The following is an 11992-nucleotide window of genomic DNA, read 5'->3' as shown; positions in this document are numbered from 1 at the left end:
CTGCAAACAGAAAAACACATACACCACAATTAATTCTTGTTTACAACTGTTCTCATATTCTGGAGAACACAAATGCCTACTGCCTCTGAGTGGTCATCAATGCAGTCCACTGATGAAATCTGTGCAGAGCAATTTTGGAAATTTAAGAGCTTTAAGCCAGGGAGTCAGCATTCACCCTTCCCAGAAAAGGGAGAATGCCATGCCTAAAGGGACGGGGGTAAGCATCATTCCTCCTAACTGCTGCCAGACAGAAGAAAGAAAAGCACCAGCTGTGAATAAGCAGAGTGGGTTGTGAGATTGCATTTAGCGCAGGATGCAACTCCTTCCCTGCAGAGTGTTAAATATCTTTCAAGGGTGAGGGGGTATGTCGAGGAGGGGTTGGCAGTGTGAGACCTTGAAAGCTGAGGTAGCACCACAGTGGATTTGGAAAGTCAGTCCATTGCAAGTGCGTGCAATGCCATACCCCCGCCCCCCAAACACACACTGTCAGACGGTATCTTGAAGACTAACACATTTATCGTGGCATAAGCTTTCATAGACTACAGTCCACTTCATCAGATGCCTGAGGTGTTACCCTGTTACAGGTAGGGAGGAAATGTAATGGAGGTCAAAGGGGAATGAAATGTAGAAAGTACAAACGGTGACAGGTGTATCAATAACAGTGGCCATTCACAAAACAATGGACCTTGCCCTCTGTATACAATTCTCCCCACCAGCCATGTATATACATACCTGTAACTCAGGATAATACATCACGCATCTGCTGAAGTGGACTGTACTCCATGAAAGCTTATGCCATAACAAATGTGTTAGTCCTTAAGATGCCACAACACTCTTTGTTCATTTTACCGCAAAAAGCTGATATTGCTATCCTTCTGGAAATCCAGACAGGGATGCCAGCTTCACTCTAGACACCATCTCCAAACTTGCCGCCAAAGCTTTAGGTACCAGTTCCAAGGGCCCAGCGGCAAGGACTTGTTCCCAAAGGCAGAGGTGCTAATTCTGCCTTGCCTCCGTTTTGGACAAGGGTCTACTCTGAGAGACTGTGCAAGGCAGGAGAGTGATCATGGCTGTCCAATGACACATTTGGTGCAGGGCGTTTTCCAAAGCTACTATGGAGGCTAGAAAAGAATGGAGTGGGAACGTGCTCACCCTACCCCTTTCACCATGGGTACTTCCCCTTTCACAGTGGGAGGTGTGAGCAACCGTTTTCTGGCTAAAGCTCTAGAACTTTGGTCTGGAGACAGCCTGCAGGAGGTCCCCATCTGGCCTGCCAGCATGGGGGTCATTTTTGAAGTGTGAAGGGGCATTTTCAGGGGGGCTTGCTGCTGGAGGGGGGAAGGCCTAACCCTCCCCTCCCCAGAGCTCTGCCCCCCACCTGAAAAGGTTTGCCTGGATCCAGTTTGGCCGCTAGGCTGAAAAAGATACCCCAGCCCTGCTCCAGACGTTTCTCAAATTCTTCTGCACAGGCACATATCCCATCAGCATGAATGGACAAGGACCACAAAACACCACTTCGGTACAACGTACCCCTAGGCTGCGATCACAGCCTGAGGCGCATGCCAAGACTTTTCCTTGTGACATATAGAGATTGCCTCTTTTCCAGCTGCCATCCAACACACTACATCAAGTGTCCCTTCAGGGGATCCCCAACATTCAGGAGCAGCTTTTCAGAGGGCACAAGGTATTAACAGCAGGAATGGTGGGTGAAAGTCCAAATATACACATGGGCTTTGAATCCTCTCCCCTCGTTAGAACCAGCCATACACAGCTAGCGTATAAGTGGTACATAAATGCACATTCTGATTCCACAGATTGCAAAAGCAGGGGGCATGAAGTGATGCAAGATGTGGAGATGAGGTGGGGTTTTTCCAAGTTTCCACATAGGTGGACATTTGCTTATGGTCTTAATGGAAAAGTATGTCCAAAGGGCAGCCTTTCCCCCTTTGATCTTACGCCCTGCTCTCTCTTGAGCTCGATTCCATACGCTTTTGAGTTCCTGCTAATGCAACAAAAGTTCTTCGATACTATAGCATTTTAGTGGGGAGCATAATTAAGCTTACTGCAAGCAAAATCAGATAGGCATACTTCTGAAGAGCTGTACAATTAATATATGCTTTTTGGACAGCATGTTTAGCAACATTAAAACATACTCATCATCTGGAGTTAGCTGCACAGGTTCGCTGGTGAACTGGGTATCAAAGTTATCCAAACCATAGTCATCTGTGATCTGAGGCTGAAATGGAGGGGTCGCTTGCTTCTTTTCCAGCTGAAGGGGATAAATGCAAGAGATAGACATTATTAAGAAAAATCCATTATTAAAAAGACACACAAATAAACCCACAGCTGGTTAATATGGTATGGTCCCAGGACATGGTCTGAAGACACATGACGTAGCCACCTTGCTGAAGCTAAGGAGGTCTGGGTCAGTGCTTGGAGGGGAGACCACTTGGGAACCACATCTAGCCACCTTGAATTCCACGATAGAAGAAAGGTGGGCTATAAATATAATAATAATCCCCAGCATGCTTATTAGCAAATGAGGCAGACATTCTAGAGACTTGTGTCTAGGATTGTGTGTTTTCTGGAACTATGCTGTACAACACATAGCACAATCTGGACTCTTAGAAACCCCTAGTCTCTGGTCCTTATCTATGTGGAGGATAGTGCAGAAACACAAGCTCTGTTTGCTGAAGGCCTAGAAGCTAGGGATGGGAGAGAATTTCTCCCCGAAACTTCGGGGGGGCGAGCGCCAACACATTCGGTCCTCCGAAGGTTGTTCGGGGAGAACTTCTCCGCCCCCCCCCCCCCCCCCGGGATGGGACTTACCTTTCACGAATGTCCCTCTCGGCGGCGGGTCCCGGCGGCGGTTCAGCAGGTCTTCGTCAGGGGCGGGGGCGGCAGCTGGTCTTTCGACCGGCTGCTGCCGCTGCCATTACAAGCAAAGTAAAAAAAAAACACACGCCCCTGTGATAGGCTATGTGACGATTAATGTAGCCTATCACGGCTAGATTTGCAAATCTAGCCGTGATAGGCTACGTTAATCGTTACGTAGCCTATCATGGGTGACTTAAAAAAAAAAAAACAACGTGTACGGCTAATGGCGGCCCCCATAGGGAGCCACCATTCGCGTTCCTTATTTGGTCCCTGTAGTCTACGTAAAGATTTACGTAGACTATGGTGAAAATAAGGTCAACGCAAATAGCGTTGCCCTTATTTTCGCCGTAGTCTACGTAAATCTTTATGTAGACTACAGGGACCAAATAAGGAACGTGAATGGCGGCTCCCTATGGGGGCCGCCATTTGCGTACGCACTTTTTTTTTTTTTTTCAAAGTCACCCATGATAGGCTACATGACGAGTAATGTAGCCCAGCACAGCTGACTTTGCAGATCTAGCCGTCATAGGCTACGTTAATCGTTACGTAGCCTATCACAGGGGCGTTTTTTTTTTCTTTTGAAGTTCGCGGCTGGGGAGACGGGGCGCTTCTCCCTGGCCTGAATTTTGGCCAGGTGAGGCGGGAAGCCTCCCCCTGGCCTGAATTTCGGCCGGGCGAGGAGGGAAGCCTCCCCCCCCGGCCTGAACTTCGTGGGGAGCAGCGAAACGTCTCCCCCCCACCGCGAAGCAAGCTGCGAGACCAGGTAAGTGACTTTCGTGCACCCCTACTATTAGCCAAGTTGGGGGTGGGGAGGGGGGCTTCCACTGGTCAAGGTGGGGCTTAACAACTTCTTCCTTTTTAGGGCTGGTCCCTATTAGTGTACTACAAACCATTTGTTTGACAGAGTGTGATCTCATATGCTTTTGTAGGCTAGAGTCCACTTCATTAGAGATATACAATTTCTGGAAGTTTTTAAACCATGGAAAAAGGTTTTGAAGCCAACAGGTTTCTCACCCTCCCCCCTTTGTCTTTTTTCCCCCTCAGGAAAAAAAAAATGGGGCGGGGATTGTAATCTCTGTAGTATTTACTTTCTTATTGAACCTAAAGTTGTTTTACTGCTTTAATAACATCAAATGCATCATTTTTATAATTTAGTTGCTATTTTTTTTACAGTTTTATGCACTTAATTTTTGAGGCCATCTTTTAGGATAAGAACTAAGGTGGCTTACATTTTAAAAAAATCCTCTGTTCATATTTACTCAAGAGTAAGATCCACTCCATTTAGTGGATCTTACTTCTAGGTAAGTGTGCATGGGACTGGACCTCAAACATGTAAGTGCCATTGACCTGGTTTGCACATAATTGTTGCGAATCGTGGGTTAATTAATCCACAATTTCCCAAGGGGCTTTTTTAACCCACGATAGCTCATAGTATCTGGGTTTGCACATCACGAAATAACATCCGATCGGAGGTGGCTTGGAGGTGGCGCATTCAAAATGGTGGTGGCACACGCGAGGCATGCGACCCATGATTAATTAACCATGGGTTAATTAATTAACTAACTCACAATTTGCTGCTGTTATGTGTAAACGGCCCATAGTTGGTACTGAATGGAGATGCAAACTGCAGCACCCAATGCTATGTACATGTACCTTAGTTTTTGTCATGTGAAAAGTAGGAAATAAAAAAGTTGAAACCAGAAACCAGAAAATTTGTAGTAAACAAAAGGAAGTAGTCCCATACAGTCACAGTATTAAGGACTAGCAGCATATCTGGATATTGAGTTAAATTTTATAATACCATTGAAAACATTGAACTGTTTAATAGCATTATTCTCTAATGATGTAGATTGTCTTCATACTACATATTTTGAGTGAGGGAAAACTTTTCTTATAAAGCATTTCATTCATTCCAAAAGAGAAAATACTTCATAGGTATTTTATTTGGTGTTCCTGTAAATTTCCAATGGAAAAAGTGGGGAAAGTCTGCTGAAAAACATGGGAGAAAAATGTTTTTTCACTAATTTCCCCTAATCTGGTCTTCACATCCCTAATCTGGTGTTGCATCTGATGAAGTGGGCTCTAACCCGCAAAAGCTTATGCCATAATAATACACTTGTTAGTCTTTAAGGTGCTACAAAACTCTGTTGTTTGCGCTGCAACAGAGTAATGGGTACCCAATTGGAAGGGTGTTTTTTTTTGCCGAGGTACTCCCAACAGCTAGCCTAATATTTGCTAACCTGCCGCTGTAGAAGTAGTGTCTACTGGAGGTGAGAGGCATAAATGATACATTAAAATAAAAAATCTGAAAAAAGTCTAGGAATTTTCTAAAGTGTGTAAAACTCTCAAGCACCCACATCTAGAGGTCATATGAAGATTAATCATGTATTTTGTAGCCTCTTCACAATCACGGTATAGCCCCTGATGTCCTTGTCATACATAAACTTCAATAAGAAATGCTGCCTCAGGTTAGTAGCTAACTAGTGATTTTCAGCTGTTTTCAGTAAAGGATCCCCTGTAACATGTAATGATAACCTGTGATATCCATTTATTTCTTGTGTATTTTTCAGAGCTATCTCTACTTGCTTGAATCCCACAACCGAGGAATGTTCTCTCTGTCTTACAGACAAGTGCCTCTACTAGTTCACAGAGCCCTGACCTTGGAGCAAGTGAGAAGAGTAACCCACCCAAGATACCCCCGGCGCTATCAATGAGAAGATGTCTCCATGGCTAGTCCAACATTCCTTGCTGAAAGAGTAATTAATAGCTCTAGGCTCCACCTTCTTATACAGAGGCCAGTTAAACTGCAGTCTGGACTTTTCTTTTTATATACTGCCTAAACGGGCAACCACTAAAATATAATAAAATGGCTTAATTCTAAATTTTGCACAGCAGTTTCATCCACACTCTTCCCTGAGTCTTGTAGACCTCACCAGGCACACATATTGCTCCTGGTTTTTCAGACCCCTCCCCCCAACCCAAAAGCAATCACAGACAATAAAAATGTACCACGCAGTTTACAAACTACATTACACACCGCGGTTAAGAAAACTTAGGGTGGGATTCAAAGAATTGCTTAGACTTACGCAAGAGCTTTCAGCTAGCCCAGTGGATTTTTATTTTTGCTGCTTTGAACATTTGACACCCCCCACACCATATCATATCACAGTAAAATCCTTTTGCTGTACAGCATAGGAGAAGGGGGTTTGCTAAAAATCCATCTAAATCTTAGACTCATAAAACTAGTTCCACGGTTCTTTGGATCCTGGCTGTACCTGTTGCAGGAGGTAGTAAGGGCTGGCTTTGTGGTGTCTTAAACACTGTGTGTATGAGTGCACTGATACATATAGTTATGGAGTATGATCTTCTCAGCTGAACATGAAAGGTTTTGCAAATACGAAGTGTGCTCCTGTAATTTTGACATTTTAGAAATTCAAATCTATTTTAGTATATGCCAGTAATTACCAAGAACACCCAATTTCTTGCACAGACTTTAAGCTGCAAATGTGACAAAGGAAGACATCCTGAGTTGAGTATTTTCAGCGCCCTCCTACATGTAACAATAGAGCTTTGGCTGAGATGCAGTTTGAGAAATAACTAAATGTACTAAAATGAAAAAGTATACCCCAACTCAAAAGTTGACAAAAGCAGCTGACACAATGTAAATTAAATAAGAAATAAACACTGATATCCTTCCTGAGCCCCTAAGGCAGCTGTCAAAAGTATCACTCACTAGATCTGAAAGCTCTCACCACTACTACCTTTGCCAGAGACAGGCTAGCGGACCAAAATTGCAATCCTAAACACACTTACTATGGAGTAAGCCCCACTGAAAAGAGTGGGACTTATTTCTGAGTAAACATGTATCACATGTATCCTGTCTTTCCTCTAAGGAACCCAAGATGGCACATCCTCACATGAGGGAAGGTTGAGAGATAACGACTGGCCAAGGGTCACCCAGTGAGCTTCATGGCTTAATGAGAATTTGGAAGTAGGGGGCAACCATATGGAAGTAAGTAGCAACCATATTCACTATATGACAAAGGTTTCTTGTCAACAGTAGTAGTTATGAGTCAGAAATGGTTTTGAGAGAAACACAGAAGAAATCTACAATCTTTACAGTTTGGCTTGACTCGGACGTCGCACCAGACCATGGTTAAAGGAGCTTAACTATGGTCTCGTATGACATCTCTATTGACAAAACATACTTTGCATATCAGCTAGCAAACCAGAATCAGAAACTATTATTAGAAGTGGATTCGCACACCACTGTTTGCGTTGACTATAGTTTGATATCATGTCTAACTGACAAAACCATAGTTACAGACATTGCTCCCTCTCCAGATGACCCTGTGCCACAGAAACAGGAGTGCTGAGCAGATAGGAAACAAAAGCAAAGAAACAGCTCTATGCTATGGTTTGCCTATATGTTTGGAAGCACTTAGTGTAAACCATGATGTTGTGTGATGTCTGAATTGAGCCTTGGAAACTATTACTGCTAACTCATCCTCCCTGACTGGTGCTGAAACTGCTGTCCTATGTTTCTTGGCTACTTTAGCAACAAAAGCTGTGTCTGACACACCATTTTCTGCAGCGCTTGGCTTACTTACACTTACAGCAACATCTTTGGGATTGTTCCAGAACAGATTTTTTTGACAGAGTGCTTGGTACGTTTGCGAGAATGGCTTGTACACACATTTCAAACTATAAACCACCACCACGATGGGTAACAAATGAAGATGAATTGAAGTAATGAGCTTTACCAGATCCCAGTCTATGCTGCGAAAGAATGTGTGAGACTTGATATCAGAAAATCCAGTTTGTGGTTGGCATCCAAGCCTCTCTTTGGGATCCTAGAGAGAAGAACAGAATTACTTTTGTCATTACTGAATGGTAGGTAACTGTGAGAACAAGCAAGCACACAATTAGGGTGAAATTACAACTTGTACCTTTTTTTAAATAGACAGACAGGTGGAGAGCCTGATAAGGACTGGGACCACAGTGCAGGGGAGTTTAACTCCTCCCCGCTTCAGTCTCAATCAAAATCACCCCTGTGAAGCAGCGATACAGAAACCCCAACTGGCACCATGCAAAACCAAGTAAACTTTGATCTTATTTTATCACCTATCCTTTTCAAAGAAAATCATTACATTTATCTAGTGATCGTACTTCCTCCGCACCCCCTGCCACTTTTCATTAAACAGGCTAAGGCTGCAGCCCTAACCATACTTACAGAGTAAGTCCCACTAAAGTCAGTGGGAATTACTTCCAAGTCAACATGTTTCAGGTCATATCGCATCTAACAAAGAAGAAGAAAGAAAGGTTCCTCCTGTGCAAGCACCGGGTCATTGCTGACCCCTAGAGGGACACCGCTTGCAGTGGCGCTTTCATGGCAGACTGTAGCGGGGTGGTTTGCCATTGCCTTCCCCAGTCATGACTACCTTTCCCCTAACAAAGAAACTGTATATCTAATCGACCTTAACGAAGTACTACTTGTGCGAATCTAATTACTTAAGTAATGAGGGCTTGTAAGATATGGTCAATCATTTATTTTAGCCTTCATATTTTATTACTCTTTATTAAGAACAACCACAAGTATTTGAAATTAAGTCTGAGATTATCTTTTGTGAGATTTGGAGACAATAGCATCCATTACAGCAACATTCTTCATTAAGCAATGGTGGCATTAAAAGCTGCTTTCTTAAAAAGGAGAAAGTCTAACAAGCTCAAATTATGACAGGGAGGAAGGGCTACTCCAGGGATTAGTGGAGGAAGCAGAGAGAGGTCAATAAAAAAAAAGAATTTTGTTTAATCGAGAAGAGAGGAAGACAAGAGGTTACAAAACTTACCTTATTTAAAAATCCTTTCAAGACATGAGAGGCCTTAACAGAAAGGAATCTTGGAATTCGGATTGGTTTTTCAAGGATAACTGTTTAAAGGAGTTTTTAAGAAAGAACACATTATTCTCTGATATACTGGACATTAAAAGCACCGCTACTGTTACTAAATAGGACTAGGAATGGACATATTTAGCACTGTGGAATGCGTAGAGAGGGAACCTTGCCCCTGACAGAAGAACATACATTGCTCAAATCAGGTGAAGAAAGGATTACAGAGCAAGGTGGTATGGTCATGGGTGGGAGCAGTAAAGAAAATATAAGCAGAGAGAGGAAGAGGAATCAAAGAGGGAGCAAAGTGGAGAGTTGTTCCCAAACAACCAAAGGAAAGGAGCAGGAGATGGGAAGAAGGGTTGCTCCAGGGTCTAATAGAGGAAGCAGAGAGAAGTCAGTCAAAAAAGTGTAATCGAGAAGAGGAACAAAAGACAAGAGGTAGCAGAGTACAGTTAGGAAAGAGGGGATGGGGGGGCACACTCAGCGATTGCTGGACTGGTGTCCCTAAGCCTCTTCTGAAGGTGTGTAGCAGGCAGGCTGTTCTAGGAATGTTCTAATATTCTGCAGTATTTGTCCTCTTGTATAAATGGAACTGCAATACCAGCTCCATAATTAAGACATCTAGGTTTTCAGCATTCTATCATTACAAGGCCTGCACATTCTAAAATTTGCAATAAAAACCGCAACTATGGCTTGTCAATTAGATATCACATCACACTATATTTGGTGTATCTAGATGGAAACTGGCATGGAGAATCTACTTGGTGAGGGATATAGTCTGGCCACAGTTCAGGGAGGTTTTGATGAAGAATGGCTGGTTTATAGCTGTTTTAAAAAGTTGCTTTGATAAGTGAAGGGCCCTGTCTGCAACCGCTTTTTGCCCATCCAAGCGTACCTTATATTTTTCCATTTTCCAGTCTCTCTTTTTGTTGATAATCTATTGTATAGTCTTAAGGTTAGGGGGCTAAGAAGTTTATTTATTTAATTAATAGATTTATTAAATAAATACTGTTTATTATATTTTTAAAATATCTAAGTTGCCAGTTTATTAAATGGAGAGAGATGAGGTTACAGTATGCAACACCTGCCTGTTTTGCAGCCTGAAGCCCTGCCGGAGCCTGCTTTCCAAACATGAAGCGTACAGGACAGGACAGGTCCAAGTGCCGTATCTCAGCAATGACTAAGATCGGCCTTACTTTGGCAGGTGGGGGAAAGGGAAGACCCAGTTGTGTGTCAGAGAGATAAAGAGATTCAGTTCTCCCATTCAGCCAGGTAGAGGAATTTTTCTTCCCTAGCTGAAAGGGAAACTAGACACCCCCCCCCCCCTCACACACACACACACACACACACACACACACACGTGATTTTCAAAAAATCCCTGATATTCTACGGGACAGAAACTGTTCTAACACAGAAGCTGGGATTATCAGGATTCTAACCAAAGCACTACAGAGTTCACATGCAGCCCATTGGCCAGAGGGGCCCACCTCTGTCACGGACAGCGTGAGAACGCCAGCAGTGTAATTTCTGCCCATGTTGCAACAAAAGTTTTCATTTATTTATTTATGCCTATGTACTAGGAAGATGTGTGTGTCCCTCCCCCCCCATCGGATAAGGTAAGGAAAATATCTCACATCTTTACAAAGCCACGTATTAACATGGGGCCACAAATTTGGATTTGGCTCCCTATCCTGCCATAATTTCCCCTTCATGGATCACTGCCTTGTTGTGGTGAAGGGGCTTGCGTAACTCAGTGAAGCCATAAGCTATGCCGTGCAGGGCCACCCAAGACGGACAGGTCATGGCAGAGAGTTCTGACAAAATGTGGTCCACTGGAGAAGGAAATGGCAACCCACTCCAGTATTCTTGCCAAGAAAACCCCATGGAACGTATCACAAGGCTAAAAGAGATGACGCCGGAAGATGAGCCCCTCAGGTCGGAAGGTGTCCAATATGCTACTGGGGAAGAGCAGAGGGTATTTCCAAGTAGCGCCAGAAAGAGTGAAGCGGCTGGGCCAAACCCGAAAGGACACTCAGCTGTGGATGTGTCTGGCGGTGAAAAGAAAATCCGATGCTGTAAAGAACAATATTGTTTAGGAACCTGGAATGTCAGATCAATGAATCAAGGTAAGCTGGAGGTGGTCAAACATGAGATGGCAAGATTGAACATCGACATCTTGGGAATCAGCGAACTAAAATGGACAGGCATGGGCAAATTTAATTCAGGTGACCATCATATCTACTATTGTGGGCAAGAATCCCTTAGAAGAAATGGAGTAGTAATGACTCATAGTCAACAAAAGGGTGGGAAAAGCAGTACTGGGGTACAATCTCAAAAACAATAGAATGATCTCAGTACGAATCCAAGGCAAACCATTCAACATCACAGTAATTCAAGTCTATGCCCCAACCACTGAGGCCGAAGAAGCTGAGGTTGATCGGTTCTATGAAGACCTACAACACCTTCTAGAACTAACGCCAAAAAAAGATGTCCTCTTCATCATAGGGGATTGGAATGCTAAAGTAGGAAGTCAAGAAATCATCGGGATAACAGGCAGGCATGGCCTTGGTGTACAAAATGAAGCAGGACAAAAGCTAATAGAGTTTTGCCAAGAGAACATGCTGATCATAGCAAACACTCTTTTCCAACAACACAAGAGGCGACTCTACACATGGACGTCACCAGATGGTCAATATCGAAATCAGATTGATTATGTCCTTTGCAGCCAAAGATGGAGAAGCTCCATACAGTCAGGAAAAACAAGACCTGGAGCTGACTGTGGCTCAGATCATGAGCTGCTTCTTGCAAAATTTCGGCTTAAATTGAAGAACGTCGGGAAAACCACTAAACCGTTCAGGTATGACCTAAATCATATCCCTGACGAATATACAGTGGAGGTGAGGAATAGATTTCAGGGATTAGACCTGATAGACAGAGTGCCTGAGGAACTATGGACGGAGGTCCGTAACATTGTTCAGGAGGCAGCAACGAAATCCATCCCAAAGAAAAAGAAATACAAGAAAGCCAAGTGGCTGTCTGATGAGGCTTTACAAGTAGCTCACGAAAGAAGGGAAGCAAAAAGCAAGGGAGAAAGGGGAAGATATACCCAACTGAATGCAGAGTTCCAGAGAATAGAAAGGAGAGACAAGAAGGCCTTCTTAAATGAACAATGCAAAGAAATTGAGGAAAACAACAGAATGGGAAAGACTAGAGATCTCTTCAAG

The 11992-nt window shown here is 43.5% G+C and overlaps 1 protein-coding gene across 7 annotated transcripts in view; it reads right to left on the bottom strand.

Moving 5' to 3' along the window:
* Positions 1 to 11992, bottom strand: part of PRKCZ (protein kinase C zeta) — a 128571-nt gene that overhangs the window by 5422 nt on the left and 111157 nt on the right. For all 7 annotated transcript variants that reach the window (XR_014786000.1, XM_084821562.1, XM_084821564.1 and 4 more), the window contains 3 exons: positions 8727 to 8806; positions 7641 to 7730; positions 2154 to 2269 (listed from right to left, as the gene is read on the bottom strand). Coding sequence is in view for 6 of the 7 variants with exons in the window: in XM_084821562.1 (XP_084677688.1) it covers positions 2154 to 2269; positions 7641 to 7730; positions 8727 to 8806 (286 nt within the window). In the remaining variant the exon portion in view is untranslated. The remainder of the gene's footprint in view (positions 1 to 2153; positions 2270 to 7640; positions 7731 to 8726; positions 8807 to 11992) is intronic.

This window comes from Heloderma suspectum, chromosome 15, assembly GCF_057233095.1.
Source record: "Heloderma suspectum isolate Gila_16-S chromosome 15, 16-S_ref, whole genome shotgun sequence".
In the NCBI taxonomy this organism is placed as follows: Eukaryota; Metazoa; Chordata; class Lepidosauria; order Squamata; family Helodermatidae; genus Heloderma; species Heloderma suspectum.
Note: the sequence above shows the minus strand (reverse complement) of the source record. Positions and strands in the feature narration are given on the sequence as shown.